General features: G+C 43.0%; 1 protein-coding gene across 2 annotated transcripts in view; it reads right to left on the reverse strand.

Annotated features, from left to right (window-relative positions):
• The window catches only part of PLCD1 (phospholipase C delta 1), a 325967-nt gene that overhangs the window by 131528 nt on the left and 175996 nt on the right, over positions 1-18443 (reverse strand). For both annotated transcript variants that reach the window (XM_069211057.1, XM_069211056.1), the window contains exons 5-7: positions 13846-14074; positions 2923-3124; positions 449-593 (exon numbers count right to left, since the gene is read on the reverse strand). In XM_069211057.1, the coding sequence (XP_069067158.1) occupies positions 449-593; positions 2923-3124; positions 13846-14074 (576 nt within the window). The remainder of the gene's footprint in view (positions 1-448; positions 594-2922; positions 3125-13845; positions 14075-18443) is intronic.

The raw sequence follows: 18443 nt of genomic DNA on the forward strand, positions 1-18443 counted from the left end.
GATTAGCCAGTTACATTTATCCCATAAATTTGGTCAACTGGTGTGAACCAAGCTTCAGAGTAGAGGATAATGGCAAAGGGACCACCAGGACGCTCATTCCTCAGATGTTGCGGCCCTTCCGAATTTAGAAACGGCAAATTAGGCTGGTGGCCTTTATTGCCCCTGAAGAAAGCCTTGCCTCCATGGCTGCAGTCGCTCTGGTGGAAAGAAATTGTTGGTTTAAAATGTCTGTGCAGATAAACGATCTGTCGCAATTACATCATTTCCGTAGACAAACCCCTGTAATAAAGGTCCTTCTTCCGAAATGGCATACCCAACCGTCCTGTATGTGCTAGGAGATGACTCTGGGTGAATGGGAGCCACTTCTAATTGGCAGCCTTCATCAAAATACAGCTAAAGTTTTTTTGACAGGTTAGTTGGGTGCACTATGAGTGACAAGCATACTTACTTTGAAAGCATACTTCTTGATAGCCTGTATGGCATCGCTAAAGAGGATCTTGGAGGTAAGTGTGTACCCGTGGTAAATCACCGGTTCATAATTTGGCCCATTCCAACAGTCAAGCTCCACACAGCGGCAGCCTTTAGACAGGGCTCTGGAACAACGGAAAATGTGTATTACATTGTTAATTATTTGTGAAAGTTTACATACACACTAAAATGTAATATACTGCATACGCTCTCTGCTATTTCCAAAGAACACAAACAGATGAATATGCATTTTCATATTTTGATTGTTTTCGTTTTTCTTCTGTTGTTGGGTTAAAATAGCATGTTTTTGATACCTGCGTTTTTTTAAATAATTTTGTTTATTCGGATTACTCTCCTCCACACAGTACTTTTTCTTACTAAGCACTGGCATTCCTAGTTAAGGCAGTTCCTAGTGTGATATTACTTCCTCTGGTTTTCACTAGTAGACCTCTTCTTGTTTCACTCTGATCCTACACAACAAACTGCCATACCAGAAGAGACAACAAATGGGGTTGTTAGGGAGATTATATTAAAGGAAGGAATATATCAAAAACAGTGCAATAAACGTCTCCACGAGAAACAGCAACCACAATAATAGCAAAAGCATAACAAGTCATATAAAACCATACAAAAATAACGAAGAAAAAAGTCAATAGAATGGATAGTGCTAATATATGAAAATCACTTTCCGCCATTTTACATATTCTTTAACTTATGCATGCATCTATAACTATTATCTGTAATCATACCTTTTAACCAGGATTCAAGTTTGCAAAATCTAAAACTAGCCTTATGTATATTTAGATATCAATTTTTTAATATTTAGCATGTATTGAGTGCATCAGATTCTAGATGTGTGGGTGTCACTAAGCAAGAAGTATGTCAGAGATAATTTCTAGGAGAATACCATAGAGGAACCTTTTGAACTGCCCATCAATAATGGCTACTAAGGTGCGAGCTCTCAAACTCTATTCGGATCGCTTTGGAAATCAACACATCAACTTCAGTAATGAATTGATGCAGTCACTCTAAGTCATTGTTAGCTTTGCTACAGCTTTGCAAACCAGCTGTAGTTACTAAATAAAAAGCTATGTTAACCCAACAACAAAAAGCAAAGACCTCCCTCATACTAGAAAAATCTGATTTGAAATGTACTTGATTAGACTGAAAATGTGAAGCAACCCACGTCTTTGCCTAAGACACAAATAGCAGCTATTATAAAGGCCAGATCAGGAACGGTTGCACAGGGTTAGAGTATAGCTTTGCACCTGTTTTAAGACACTGCCTTGTCTAAACTTAAAGAGTAGAGGTGGGAGAGCCACTCAAAGCTCGAGCCAGGCTCGAGCTTGAAGCCTGTCCTGGCTCAGTTTGACGTCCTGTGAGAACCTCGAGCCCATAACGAACCGAGCTTTGTGCTCAACACAGAACTTCAGTCCAATTTGCCTTTTCAAGGAGTTGTGGCACTTTGAACGCGGATTATGAAGTTCCTAATGAATTGTTCATAGGATCGACTTACCAATTGTAAGTACATGCTAGCTAGATCGTAAAGTATTAAGTTCCCATTATGTTGTTTATTTGATTCATCTGCCACAAAGTCAAATTTCTACTTTCATGACAATTGTCACAGTGCCTTCTAAACAGTCAAGCATTCTGCAGGGATATAGTTTAGCTTCTTACACATCATTTTCCCCTGACATGCGAAAACATGCTCTCTGCCACCGTGAAACGGCTGTAATGTTCTGAATCAAATGAAAGAGTGACAAAACTGGTCACATGAAAAACGTCCGAGAAGGTTTCATCACAAACATTTCTTTGTAAATTTTAAATTTTGGTATATGATTTTAAGTCCACCTTATGCGTCTGGTCAGTTGGTAAGTGAGCATCAGCTTTTTAATCGAAGAAGAAGTGTAGCCGGGCAGTGACTAGTAAAAGGAGCAGAGGGTTTGAATAAGACCATCTGTTTGACAAGGTACAGTTAGAGGGAATTTACTGGTGGCATGATGTGGTTTGTTCTGTTTATTCCAAGGATGTGGTAGGTTTGAGTCAATGGATAATTAACTGGATAGTTTCACCAATGCCCATCAACTTTTAGACATTAGACTTGAGCAATACAGTTATCGATAGACAAATTAATATAGCATATGCTTCATGCCTTAATGCATGCCATAATTAATAATGTGAAGTCAGCAGAAACATGTCTGTGATACATTTAGAAGTTTAAGAATTTTGTTAAAATTGCATGTGAAAGCTCACACCTAAATAAATTCATTTAATAAGTTATATGATCAGGCATCTCCTAAACTGATTTATGCCACACTTAATGGATTGTTTCCTGCATTAAACTATTACACAAATTGACATAAAATAAACTCACGCATGCAATAAAATCAAAATCATCACTCAAAGACTCATGCACAAGAACCCAGCAAAGCAATTTTTGAATGTCTTGTTTACCGTATGTAGGCCTCAGTACTGCTGGGCCCCTTCAGCTGATCCTCCATCAGGTAGGTATTGTGCGAAGACGAAATGAAATATTGACTGAGAGGTTTTGTCATATCCTGATAAACCTTTCTGTGTGCCACGTCAAAGATATTCCCATAATCCGACAATAGGTAAAGCAACAAACCATCTTTAGTCAATGAATTTTGTTCCTTGGCTGTAAGACACAATGTAAATGGCAATCAATGAAAAATTCTGCAAACATAACTAATAATTTCTCAAAAAGGCTGACTAGCTTTTTAGCTAAGTATGGTTTACATAAATCGCAATGGCCCAGATTACAAGTGAAACAGAGCACAATAAACGCATTGAATTCCGTTTCGTGTGATTAGTAGTTGGTAAGATTTTCAAATCAAATTTTTCATGGGGTTTGGGGCGCCCAGTAAATCCACCTGGAAAAATCGTTTAAGGCTTTGGCTGCAGGAGCAGCAAAGACTCATTCCCTGTTTTTTTTTATGACAGGCATGCATGAAATTACCTTTCCCTGCTATTTACTACCTGGTCAGACCAGGTGATCAATATGTGAATTATACTCAGGGTAAGTGGAGATTCGGTGTGGTTTTATGACAGAAAAAAATCGTTACCATATGGTAATTCTTCATTCCATGGTGATTAACTCGTAATTGGACAGTGCTGAGGTGGATTTACAGCAAGGTAAGAATAAATTCACAAGCAACTTTATTGCTACCCCACTACCGTCCAACTCGTAAATAGGGTTTGCCGGATTTATTCCTGAACAAATAGCAACTCAATTACTATTTATATTGCCTACTCTAACTCTATTTTCTTTCAAAATGTCTCTTAACTTAAACCACTATGGTAGACCAGCTAGGTAATATGACCGCACTGTGTGCTTGTGTGCTTGCCACTAGCAGATCACGAGGTTAAATTCGATAGGTCTGTCTCAGCCTTCAGAACTGCAGAATGATAAAACGAGAACCCTTAAGAGGAATGCTAGTAACATCTGTCCTCATTGCAGTGAGACTTCAGGAAGCAACAGGGCCTATTTTAACATGCATTAGACATATCTAGAAAATGGCATTTCATCTGAGCACATGCACAAAGTTAGGGCCCTTACTCCAAGTTCGGACACCTACCAACTAAAGACAATGTATATGCCATTCACATGCAACAAGGGAACACAACGCAGACACTCACTGGCACTATATAAAAGATTACTTCATATATTTACATGATTAATAATCCAGTTTGTGACAGCATGTTGATATAATGTTAGGTATAGAAGAGTCATTTCAGAGTACATTAGGGAAGAAGAGATTGAAGGTCATGCAGAAGTACAACATCAAAAACAAGAAACCACACTAGGCACACTGATGTGGGAATGCCTTCATTACCAAACGTGTCAGATTGAAAAAAACTCTGTCTGTTCTGCTCCACGGTAGCTGTTTTGAGAAAAAACACTTTGAACAGTGAATTCCTAACCCATGACAACAATTACCTAGAAGAACACAAGACTCGGTGTCACATGCTCAACATCACAAAATATGTTTAGTGGGCTTTGTGAGTGATGCAGAAAAAGAAGTGTTCAAGTGAGACTATACAGGGACAAATCCGCTTCGAGTAGAATGTGGAAAGGGGAACATTGTTTAGGATGCAGGGTTGCAGAGTCTCTAAGTACATACCTCTCAGTCCACTAGATATATTTATGGACTGCTTAATGTGCTCTATAATGTGCGCATGGTCTCAACCAGTCCTCACAGTTGCTTGAATAATAGATAAAGGGTCTCTGTTACATTCAGCAAACTCCCTTTTGTCCATATAAAGAGGCTGAAATGGAATCGGGCACACAACAGAACAGTTCTCTCACGCAAAACCTTTTGCTTGTTGTTGTGACTGTTGTATGTAAGTAATAGCTTTTATCGCCACATCTTTTTCTTGTCTAATCATGTCTTAAGTCCTGTTTCTTTCCTAATCGAGGGGTTTAGGCTTCTAAGATCTTATTTTCATTCCAGTGTACAACCCCTTTGACAGATATGCTTACTTGCTCATTAGTCATTAAAAAACCCTCCAGCTAATTCTCTTCCACTTACCCAAGACTTTAGAGAATTTTGAATGCATGTTATTTCTCATCTGTTCTTGTCATCATTATTAGAAAACAATATGGTGTCTCAACTGTTGGCTTTCTGCGTAAGCATAACTCAGAAGTCCTCTGAAACAATCACTTATTTCCTTTATTTGTTTCCAAGATGTTTGCTCTTGCCATCATAAATAAACTTCTCTGTTTGTGTTTCTCGAGATTTACCAGGCGTGGTTGTGGGCAGACAATTCTTTCAAAACTTCTTTTCCTTGGACGACTAGTCAGGGATTCAATTTTTGTTTCTCCTGGCTGGAAAAGCTACATGCACTCACTCCAGTCCATTACTGTGATCTTGCTACAGACAGCTTTAGCTGTAGGTGGCAGACAGCACTCCAAATAATACTCTAACATATATTTCTAGGGGGTTCTGGGTCTGCCTCTTGCCCATTTCTGGATGTATTTATTGTCTATTACAAATCTATGGTCGTGATTGGATGGCTTTCATTCATTTTCTAGTGTTTGTCTCACACTTGAAGGATTTTGACAAGCTGAGTGTATCCTTCACCTGCTGACGTCAAGGAGCTAGAATGTTGCTGAGACATTTGAACTTTCGCACTCAACGAGAGAAGCACGTCACGCCCTTCCTCTTTCTCCTCGTGCATTGGTGTGTGTCTCTCCCAGTCGGGCTGTCAGCACCAAACCTCTAAAGCAGTGGTTCCCAACCTTTTCACTTCTGTGGACCCCCATTTTATCAATACTGGAGCCCGGGGACCCCCACTGAATCATTATTGGAACCGGGGAACCCCCACTGAGTCAATACTGATAGCTGGGACCTAATAATAATAAATTTTTTAAGCTGCCGCGGACCCCCTGACGAGGCTTTGCGGACCCCCAGGGGTCCCCGGCCCACAGGTTGGGAACCACTGGTCTAAAGTCATCCTTGGAATCTACTCAAATCCCACAGTGCCTCTGCCATTCCTACACCCACACCATGCACTTCCCTGTCTATGCTGACGACACAAGCATTAGTGTAGCTTGGTCTTCGCCTCTCCCTCCACCTCCAATGCTGACACACTGCTGACCCCTTGCTGCTGGTGGTGATTTTGCCAATGTTTGCTGAATTGCTACACAGGCATGGGCAAAACCAATAACAACGACCATTTTAAATGGTATTTTGTATGCTTCCAAGATGGTGTTGTTTTGTTTCTAGGCACAGCACAGCTGCTATTATGGAATAATATAACAATGCTATTTTGTATACCTATTGGAAACTACTAAAAGATTGTTGTCACACTGAGTCTCAACACAACACGACAGCCACTTTGGGAGTACATAAAATAACATTCCAAATTGGCAGCCAGTCGCTGTTAGCCTTATCAATGCTTGCACAGCAATCGAACACCACAGGCAAAGCCAGTACCAGCAGCAAAACAAGCAGTGGTCATGCAAGACTGACTGGCTTTGCTAATGCTTGGCTAACCAGCATTCTGGAACGTGTAGCATTGTCTATCCCAATATAAAATACAGACAACCGATACCAGAATGCAAATAAAACACGCAATAATTCTGGCTTGCATTTTGAGTTCTGACTTAAATATTTTAATAAAGCCTACTGTCGTGACAAACAAAAAGAAAAGAGTGCTGTATATATACAATGCATTTATTTATTTTAATTTATTCGGTCTGAAATTTAGACCATTAGAATACAATAAAACAATCATACATAACAATGATAAAAACTTGTATCCAATGTTCAAATAAATACAGTTAATATGTTCCTTAAAACTAAAAACCAATAGAATGATCGAGTTGTGGATACAGTAAAACAGTCATACATAGCAATGATAAAACCTTGTGTCCATCTTTCAAATAAATACAATTATTGCATCCCTTAAAACTAAAACCGGTGACATAATTGATTTGTGGACTGGTACATTTCTTATCATATCATTGTAATTTATAAGATGGCATGCCAATTACTAAGGCCTTAACTTCTCACACTAGATTATGTAGATAATTATTAAAATAGTCCACACTTTTGGATTACATTCAGTGCCAGTTAGACTGCACTATAAATAAATAAAAAGTTACCAAAAAAATCACCAGGGCCCTTAATTAATAATAGTTAGAGATAAAACATACATTCAAAAAATCATATCCTAAAGCCCCCCAGTGATCTGAAGATTTTTAAAATCCACACATTGGTTAAATAAAGTTCCCATCAAAATTACAATATATGACAAATCTAAGGACTAAATGAATCTGATTAAAGTCCCCATCCATAAGCAAAAGAATACCTGTCCGGCTTATAGCCCCGGAGCTAGGGTAAACCTATGGCGGATAGACCAAGCTGCAGACAAATATTTGGAAATTGAGCTTACTACCAGTGTGGATCATATCATATTTGCATATTCTAAAAGCATTAGCATGGTCCTGCAATAGTAAAACTTTACACCTCCCTTTAGGAATCTTATATAGGGGACAGAAGAACAGCACATGCTCAGGTGTTTCCTTGCATTGGTGGCAATATATACATCTATCAGTCGTGGGATTACTTGTCGACCAACGGGCCGTAAAGCTATTAACAGGTAAAGTGCCATATCTTAGCTGAAGAAGTAAGGCATGGGCACGTGCGGGTATAGGGAGGTCCATGAAATTCTCGGACCGGGGTTCATGTTTAACCTGCAAAAACTCTGCTGTTAACCTACCTACCCCGTTGCGATGGAAAGGCTCATCGTTGGTTTTCTCCCAGTACCTCCCTTTAACAAGTTGTCTAGCGTTAGCAGGAATCAACTTGGGGTACTTCCAAAAGTGAGGGAGACCTAACTTATCCCAAGCAGATTTCTTCTCCCTCAACCAAAGGATTTTTTTCCATCCCTGTGAGGATATTATGAGATCTCTTATTGCCACCCTAAATGGTTCAAGTTCATCCGTTTTCCATAATCGAATCCAGTATAAAAGCGGTCTCAGACCCGCTGTGGTTTTGATGCTGTTTAATCCTAAATCGAGTCTGAGAGGGATCATTGGTGTGCCCTTCCCTAACCAGGATACATGTCTGAGAAAGTTATTTTCTTTGGTTTGTAAAATATCCAATTGTCTGTGGGAACCCCAGAGTTCCACTCCGTACAGGGCCGCAGCACGGATTTGGATTTTATAAATCTCGGAGATTGGATTAAAGGGGGGGGGCTCACTGCAGTTCTAGCTTTGCGTACTAATGCCCCGCCCTCTTTGACTTATAATGAGTACCCCTTTACTGATGGCTGCCTCCCATCTACCACAGTCCGATAGCCTAATGCCCAAATAATCGAACTCTGGGACTCTTTCCAGAGAAATTGAATTCATTACTATTCTTGCACATAATCTCTTTCTCGAGGCACTAAATATCATAAGTTTGTTTTCTTGACATTGACATCCAGCCCATAGTCTCTACAGAAAACACAAAATTGATTAACCAAATATTGGATCCCCATTGGTGATTCAGCTAGCAGGACAGTATCGTCCGCATATAGCAGACGGTATTTTCTTCCCAGCCAGCTTGGGCGAACGGTTGATGCAATTCTCTAAATATTAAGAGAAAAAGGGTAGGGGCTAGAACACAACCTTGTCTGACTCCTCTTTTGATAGCTACTCGGTCTGTCAGTTCGCCGTCCTTACCACACCTAATTTGTGCATAGGTATTCTCGTGCAGTCAAACAATAAGTTTCAAGAGACCTTTTGGAACGCCCATATTGGATAGTGTCAACCATAACAAATTTCTGGGGACACAATCAAATGCAGCTCTGAGGTCTATGAAAACCACATACAAGTTCACCCTCCCCCCCCCCAAGTCCACATTCTTCCATTTGACTGCTAGGAACCTCAGGGCTTGATCTATGGTACTAACTGCGGGTCTAAACCCTGCCTGTAGATCAGAGATAGCTTCGGACTCTGAAATCCATTCATCAAGGTGGAACAAAACTTGCTTCGCAAACATTTTTGGGGAATTGTCAAGTAAACATATCGGACGGTAGTTGTCAGGATCACTGGGACTACCTTTTTTGAAGAGGGGGACTATCTCGGCTCCTTTCCAAGAGGGTTGAACGGGTGCTCCTGCCGAGACTGCATTACAGACTAAATTTAGGTAAGGTGCCCAAATATCAGGTCTTGTCTTATATAGGTCTGCAGGGATCTTATCAGGACCCGGGGCCTTTCCCCAATTCAGTGAAATTATTGCAGCTTTGGTTTCAGATAGAGTGAATTTGATTGGGGTGGCCCCGGAAGTCAGACTATCATCAAGGTTCCAGCTTCGGGTGACCCTTCATATAGTTGACCAAAATGCTCAGCCCACACTGCAGTAAGGATTGAGGTGCCATGCAAGGGGGATGAATCTTACTGTCATCTGCTATCAATTTCCAGAAAATGGAAATATCGTTAGCTTTTGCGGTCTCCAGGATAGCTACCCATCTGGCCTCCTCCCAACTCCTGCACGCTCTACGACATTCCTGTTTGTAGTCCTTCCTTGCTAGTCTTATATACTCTGCGTGGCCCCCTCTCAAGGTTCCCAATAACTTATGCTGGGCTTCCCTTCATATAATACTAAACCATCTTGCGCTACACTTTTTCCTAGGTTTACTGATAATCTCTTTTGTGAAAAGATACTTTAAAGAGTTAAACAGTTCAGTATGAGCTGTTACAAGCCCATCACCGTCCTTTAAATGCAAAAGCATATACTCCATTTACTAATAAACTGTATATTGATGTAAGGGAACCAGAGGAGGTATTTATAGGCTCCCATTTAACATTACGGGGGTTATTCCAACTTTGGAGGAGGTGTTAATCCGTCCCAAAAGTGACGGTAAAGTGACGGATATACCACCAGCCGTATTACGAGTCCCATAGGATATAATGGACTTGTAATACGGCTGGTGGTATATCCGTCACTTTACCGTCACTTTTGGGACGGATTAACACCTCCTCCAAAGTTGGAATAACCCCCTACGTCTATTGTTTGTCAGGGCGAGCTGTTGTACATATGCCTTAGAGTGGGGGACTTCAAGCCAAGGCAACAGATCCCTGGTCAATAAGATCAGTGGATCGTAGTCACTCTCTCCATGTTCTTGCACCCTCATGACAATCATGTGGCCCCACAATCGGATGTCAAGTAAAATATAATCAATCTGACTCCTAAGAGCTCCACGCCTAAAAGTGAGGTGAGAGTTGGCATCTGAATGGGAGCGACCATTGCAAGCTCGGAGACCATGTGTTAGTGTGATGTCGGCAACTTGGTGCACTATTCTGTTCATTCTGGTTCTTTTACTTGACACTAACTGGGGGATGCCCCAATAGGCATCCTCTTCTTTATATAACTCTTGGACCAGAGGATAGGGCTCAAAGGTAACGTTGAAGTCCCCTGCAATTAAGATGAAATGGGATGAGGTGTTGCTATGAAGGAGGCTGTCCAGTATGGTCAAAGCGTCAGACTCATAATTACTGCCCGCACTCCTGTTGTAGATGTTAATTAATAGTAGAGGTCTCTCCTTAAGGGCCGATACGATTAAGGCCTGTAAATCAGGGCAGCCGGTATCTACAACTTCAACCTGACACTTAAGAGAACAGCTTAACCATATAAACAGCCCACCCGAGGGTCTCCCAAAGGACGCCTTACGCGCTGCAACCCAGTAGCTTTTGAAGCCAGATCTATATTTAGGCCCCAATGCCCATGTTTCTTGGAAAAGACATATCTGATGTTCATCTATAAATTGGCCCCATCATGGAATTTGCATTTTGTTCTCCAACCCTGCTATGTTCCAGCTAAGAACAGTATCAAGTGCATCTGCATTTCCTTGCCTTGCTTCACCCGGGGGTTGCTCTCTAATAGGGGAAATACAGCTAGAAAGCTTGGTATCCCCCATGTTCAATACTGGGCTACTCAGGCTTGCATAACCCTTTTCTATCGTACCCTGGAGGTTACTCACCCTGCTAGGTTTGGGGACAATCCTATTCGTATCCAGTGACTTAACAGGAGAAATAATCCCAGGGTTGCAGGTTGCACTTAATGCAAAAGATCCCCCCTCCACACTGACTCCTGAGACAATATTCTCACTAATTCCCAGATTACAAGGATCTGTCAGGGTGGGTGGTGTGAATGAAATTTCCCCTGCTAAGGGATAGGGTCTGCGAGCATTTGAAGAGAGCTGCTGGACAAGAGCTGGACAAGAGCGAGCTGAATTAAAATTAATAACAATACAGTCCCCCCTGCCTAGCTTCTCCAAGGAGCCCACCCACTTCACCCTCCTTACCATCAGTATCGAAGGTACCATATGAAATGCAAACCCTGCATTTACATGTAGCCAGTGTATGACCTTGTTTTTCAGATCGGTAAAAGATTCCAGGCTGGTGGTTTTAAGTTTGGGGACATTAGTAATAACAAGAACATATGGGCATGATTCCGGAGGAAGGTGTAAAGCTCTTGATCTAGTCCCGCCGTTAATCGGCACTGTCTCTGAAGAGCCTGGTTCAAAATGCTCATGAGTGAAATTAGCTGCACAGACTTTTATTGCTGTGTCATTACAAAGAGCAAGTCCTCCTATCCTTTTAAAAGAGGGGCGGCGACCTTAGGATACTTATCCTTTGAGATGATAACCGCTCTGTCGGGTGAGTCCCCCTCATGGTTCTTGGGAAGGATAAAACCCTTGCTCGATAATGCGGGAAGTCTGCCATCACTGATGCAGGGTTGACTCAAGTGAGAGGGATACGAATAAGATCAAAAGTCTGCTTGAGGAGGAATAGCCGGCAAACTGGGTCTTAATAAGCCCTTCCAATTTCTCCTCTATCGCTTGGAGACAAGCTACTATAGGATGCAGCATCTTAGTAAACTCTTCTTTTATGGATTCCATTATATAATCGATTACCGGTCGTCCATTAGCACTTTCTTGGGGAACTGTATTATCATCATTACCAGAAACAAAGCCCGGATTAGGAGAGCTCGAAATACGAGTTTGTTTGTTCCTTATGATAGACTCCCTTTGTTTCCTTTTCCCTTTGTTATTGGAGTCGACAGCAGTTTGGGAACCACCCTTAGAAGGGCCCTGGATTGGCAGCATTGATACCGAAGGGGCAGTGGAATCATCCAGAAGACTGTGACTCTGATGACTGTGATGGCTGTAGGGCTTGGCAGCTAGGGGCTGAGAGTGTAGGGGTAATTAAGTGACGATGGACCATTTCTATCCCTTTTTCTAATGCTCCAACGGCCTTTTGAAGAAACCCATCTAGGGTTTTAATATTGCCATGATTTTCTTGAGCTCCCGCCCCCTTCCGTCTGCCCATCTTTTTGCTCTTATTTCAAACCAACTTCGAACTTTTCTGCAAACTCCTCACTCCGACGGTTGCTTAAACACAGTTGACCCCTCAATTCTCACCGGCTGGGTCCCTACTAGCACACTACGGTGGAACACCTCACCTGGAATAGACTTAAGGCTCCTCCAACCAAGCTGTTGTCGATCAGATTTAAAGAAATGGGTCTCAGGTCCTGCCCCTTCCGCCTTCCGCTACACAGTGCGTCCCGCGGCAGCGGGCGTGCGTTCAAATTTGAAGAAATGGGGCTCGGGTCCCACCCCTTCCACTTCACATTGCATTTATTTATTAGATAAATAATGTAAAGCGTGTACTTTTGCGACATAAAATAGTCTCTCATGTATTGCATGCAAGCATTCCAGAAGTGGCAAAATGATACACCAAAAAGCCCATTGCTTATTGTGGGAAAGAAATACTCCACCGGGCAACGCTAAAGCCTACCCCATAAATATTTTAAAGAAGCAATACCAATAGTTTTGGCAGGCAGCTGTGCTGTCGAGGTAGACCTAGAAATAGGACTGGATTGGACTCTCGCACACAGACTTGGCGAATGAATAGTTCTGCAATCATGCAGCATACTGATGACCCTAGATTTCGGAACAGGTTACATACAGATATAGTGGCTTTCTGACGTCCCCAGTTCAAATTTGGTTGCGCTTTAGGGGTAAAAGTCACATTCTGAGATGTGGAATTGGACCTTTATATGAAGTGCATTATCCGCTCTTAAAGGTCCATTCTGTGCCACACACTTCAGTGGGACATTACATTCTGTTTTTAGCATAAACCTTGCTTATTGCAATGTTATATCTGAGTGTGGTGATCCTGTTCAGTATGTTTCGATGTGGTGTTACTTGCATACTTGCTTGTCCGCATACCCGTCAACCTATCCAGTATCCAACAATATAAAAGAGGGTAATCCCATTAAAGTGAAAGGACAGTAAACCATTTTAGGGCTGACAGGGCGAAGCTACAGAAGATTATGGTAGTATTTAGTGTGCCAAGAGTGTGTTTATGATTGAAAAGAGAGTGACAGCCTCCAAATAAGGGTGAGTATACATGCTTCACTTGTGCTGATCTAGTACTACTTCTCTACACACACATGAATCATGCAAATGCTGGTGAGGAAAGATGGACTGCTCTCTCTTGGTGACTGCCCACATTTAGGAAAACGCGTTATAAACGATGACAGACCACCACCACTAAACAAACCAATCAGTTTCCTGGTTCACATTAGTCGATGATCAACTCAAAACACATGGTCAAACAACTTCAAAAATAAAGAGATCCACTCTCTATGGTGTGTCTGTGAGAGACATACTTTAAATTTAAATGGACATTATTTTCACACTATAGGAGACCACCTCAGTATTGTTCCAGCTAACCCATACTGTCTGCACAAAAAGAATACAATACACACCCTTGGTCTACTCCACACAGCAGTCACATACTCATTCCAGGACACATGACTTAACATACAAGCGAGTTTAAAGCCCAGGGCTCAGACTCACCTGTTTCGCTGGGCTCGTATTCTTTGATGAGAGACTGCACAAATTCGAGGGTAAAGGTCTCGCGCTGTTCTTGTTCTAGAAACTTCTTAAAGTTATCAGCAGACATGAGTCCATCGCTACTCTTGTACTTGGAAAATATGGTGTTTATCTCTTCCCGCTCAGTGAGAAGCTTGTAGAACTCTTCAATTTCACCATCTTCTAAGGCATCTGTGTGTGACTTGTCGCATTTCTGAGGATTACAAGAGGTCGTATTTCATAACAAAGTACACTTTAAAAAACTACTTCAAATACAATATCAGTGTGTAGCTGCTGAGAATTAAAGTCAAATAAAAAGCAAAAGAATAGTGGGTGAAAATGCTGGAACCAAGAGAAATCACTGGCAAATACACTGGGTACATTTCATCAGTTTATTTTGTCGGTGACATCACAAACTGAGTGCAACAAAATGCAAATCAGTCTTGACGACAACCCAAAAAGAGACAACATGTATGCAAATATGTAGATGTGTGGTATTTGTACAGTGCCCAGGATCAAAGACAAAGATGGAGTGTAGGAGGCTGGCCTGGCTTATAGTGGGTACCTTGTGGTACTTACACCTTGTGCCAGGTCCAGTTATCCCTTATTAGTAGAATAGAGGTGTTTCTAGCAGCTTAGGCTGATAGAGGTAGCTATGGCAAAGCAGCTTAGGCTGAACTAGGAGACATGCAAAGCTCCTACTATACCACTTATACCATATAGCACAATATCATAAGAAAACACAACACTCAGAGTTACTAAAAATAAAGGTACTTTATTTTAGTGACAATATGCCAAAAGTATCTCAGTGGATAACCTCACTTAAGAGGTAAGTAACATACACAAATTATATGCACACAAACCCAAAACAGGTAGGTAACAGTAAGAAAAGTAGTGCATACAATGTAGAATCACAATAGAATGCAATAGGTAGAAATAGGCCTGGGGGCAACACAAACCATATACTTCAAAAGTGGAATGCAAATCACGAATGGACCCCAGGCCTATGGTAGGTTGTAGAGGGTCGCTGGGACTGTAAGAAAACAGTAAGGGTGTCCAAGATACCCCACGACCCTGAAAAGTAGGGGTAAAGTTACCCTACTACCCTAGAAAGACAGAATAGTCGTGATAGGGGATTCTGCAAGAACCACAAGCACCAGCAAAACACTGAAGACGGATTCCTGGACCTGAGGACCTGTAAAGGAAGGGGACCAAATCCAAGAGTCACGAAAGTGTCCAGGGGGGGCAGGAGCCCACTAAACCCCGGAAGAAGGTGCAAAAGGGCTGCCTCCGGGTGGAAGAAGCCGAAGATTCTGCAACAGCGAAAGGGGCCAGGAACTTCTTCTTTGGATGGAAGATGTCCCACGGCGTGCTGGAGGTTGCAGAAGTGTTTCCAGGCAGAAATACTGCAAACAAGCCTTGCTAGCTGCAAGAGTCCCAGTTGAGGATTGTGGGTGCTCCTGGGGCCCAGGAAGGACCAGGATGTCGCCCCTTGGAGGAGGAGACAGAGGGGGCGCTAAGCAACTCAGAGAGCCCTCGCAGAAGCAGGCAGCACCCACAGAAGTACTGGAACAGGCACTTAGAAAATCTGAGGACAGCGGTCGACTTAGAGTCACGAAGGAGGGTCCCACGACGTCGGAGTCCAACTCAGCGAGTTGGGCAATGCAGGACGGAGTGCTGGGGACCCAGGCTAGGCTGTGCACAAAGGAATCCTTGGAAAAGTGCACAGAAGCCGGAGCAGCTGCAGATCACGCAGTACACAGGATTACTGTCTGGCGTGGGGAGGCAAGGACTTACCTCCACCAATTTGGAAAGAAGGGCCACTGGACTGTGAGAGACACTTGTACCCAGCTTCTGTGTTCCAGGGACCACGCTCGTCAGGATGAGAGGGGACCCAGAGGACCGGTGATGCGAAAGTTTGGTGCCTGCGTTACCAGGGGGAAGATTCTGTCGACCCACGGGAGATTTCCTCTTGGCTTCCAGTGCAGGGTGAAGGCAGACAGCCCTCAGAGCATGCACCACCAGGAAACAGTCGAGAAAGCCGGCATGATGAGGCGCTACAAGGTTGCTGGTAGTCTTCTTGCTACTTTGTTGCGGTTTTGCAGGCGTCCTGGAGCAGTCAGCGGTTGATCCTTGGCAGAAGTCAAAGAGGGAAGTGCAGAGGAACTCTGGTGAGCTCTTGCATTCGTTATCTGGCGAATACCTCAGAGGAGAGACCATAATTGGCCAGAAAAGGAGGTTTGGCTACCAAGAAAGGAGGTTTAGCTACCAAGAGAGGTAAGAACCTATCAGAGGGGGTCTCTGACGTCACCTGCTGGCACTGGCCACTCAGAGCAGTCCATTGTGCCTCCAACACCTCTGAATCCAAGATGGCAGAGGTCTGGGGCACACTGGAGGAGATCTGGGCACCTCCCCTGGGAGGTGCAGGTCAAGGGAGTGGTCACTCCCCTTTCCTTTGTACAGTTTCGCACCACAGCAGGGCTGGGGGATCCCTGAACCGGTGTAGACTGGCTTATGCAGAGATGAGCACCATTTGTGCCCATCAAAGCATTTCCAGAGGCTGGGGGAGGCTACTCCTCCCAAGCCTTTCACACCTATTTCCAAAGGGAGAAGGTGTAACACCTTCTCTCAGAGGAAATCCTTTGTTCTGCCTTCCTGCCTTAAGGGTGTTCCAGTGTGCCAATGAGAATTGGTAAAATTAGTCACTAGCCTGCAGTGACAATTTTAAAAGCATAGAGAGCATAAACACTGAGGTTCTGGTTAGCAGAGCCTCAGTGATACAGTTAGGCACCACACAGGGAACACACTCAGGCCACAAACTTATGAGCTCTGGGGTCGTGGCTAGCAGGATCCCAGTGACACATATCAAACATACTGACAACATAGGGTTTTCACTATGAGCACTGGGCCCTGGCTAGCAGGATCCCAGTGAGACAGTAAAAACACCCTGTCATATACTCAGAAACAGGCCAAAAATGGGGGGATACAAGGCTAGAAAGAGGCTACCTTCCTACATGGAGTTATTGTGAGACTGGAGGGGTATCTGATTCCTGGGGTATCTGATTCCTAAGAGTGAAAGTAGACTATTACTACATAGTGATGTGGTGTTCTTTAAAGAAGTGTGTCTTCAGATCCTTCCTCAAGCAGGCTTGGTGTAGGCTTGATGGAACAGGGATGTCATTTCAAATCACAGGGAATTAGCTGGAGGTATGTTGCTTTTTTCCTTTCTTTTTTTTTTGCTGTTCTTTTTTCCAGCCTGATGGTGCCCAAGCTGCAGATTTGCCAAGGGCCACCTGAAAAGGTGAGGTTGTTAGCCTGCCATGCAGGAATGCTGGTTGTAGTACCTTTGTAGATAATGCAGCTGGTTTTAAAGATGGTGCTGGCTAGCAAGTGCAACCAGTGATGCTTCATCAAGGTTGGGGGATGTTGTGGGCATATTTTTTCAGGTCTTTGATGAGGTATGCTGCCGTGTGTAGAACGTCCTTAGAAGTAGACAGTGAGGATTCTGATATTCTGAGGGCATTGATAACATCTAGAAGCAAAAATAAGACGGATTGAACGGCAGTTCTGAAGTCACTTTCTGAAAGGAATGTTTTTACTTTCTTTAGGAAAGAGCTGGCACCACCAGGCTGTCCTGGTTTTCTTGGTGAGGTGTTCTTTCAAAGTGAGGTCTTGTTCAGGGAATCTGACTGGCCTGGCACTGGATGAAAGTCAGGATTTGAATCTGTTCAGATTCATGTCAATAAGCCAGATTTGGATTAGTTGTTGCTTGTTAAAAACTAACAGTTCTGTTTCGGTGCATCCAGGTCTGGATGAAATGCAGGCAGTGGAAGTATGAAGCAAAGGACTCTTTCAATTGTAGTTGAGTGTCATCAGTGTAGGGGTGAATTTTGATGCTGTTGCTGGTGAGCAGAGTCCCAAGGGGCACCATGTAGAGGCTACAAATTATGAGGGACAAGATCAAACGCACGTGATAGGAATCTTCTGAGACCTAGAGGTGACCATGTTAGCAAATAGATGTCAGTTGGATAGGGAGGAAGAGAACCAGTGAAGAACATTGCAAGTGAACCCTATCCGCAACTTGAGAGTGTGTATGAGTTGGGGTGCTGCACTGAAATATCCAGCAGTATCAGGAGGCAGGGGTCATCCGTAAATGAACCAGGTGTGCATTATCTCCATTTGTAAGGTAGGTGTCTCCATGCTGCAGGGCAAGCGGACACCTAATAGGTAGAGTGGCAAGAGGTGGGTGGCACTAATGTGACCTTGAAGTTGTGGCGGCTGCTTTTTCAATGTTCTTTCAAATGAAAGGTAGTTAAGTGATGGGCTAGCAGCTGGTGAGTTTAACAGGCTCTGTTTTGGGCAATCCAGCACAAACAGCTTAGCCATGTCCCACCTGAAATGGCGGGAACACAAGCAATACCGGAAACGCTTTGGTATTATTGGGTTTCACCAATGAGGAGCAGCTTGAGTCCGTACTGCAGAGCAAGGTCAGGACCCATGTTGACACATATCTAAAACTTACTACTACTCAACTAGAATGGAAGCAGTGATGGCTGGAAATGATAAATCCTTCTTAGTCGTGC

Source organism: Pleurodeles waltl, chromosome 10, assembly GCF_031143425.1.
Source record: "Pleurodeles waltl isolate 20211129_DDA chromosome 10, aPleWal1.hap1.20221129, whole genome shotgun sequence".
In the NCBI taxonomy this organism is placed as follows: Eukaryota; Metazoa; Chordata; class Amphibia; order Caudata; family Salamandridae; genus Pleurodeles; species Pleurodeles waltl.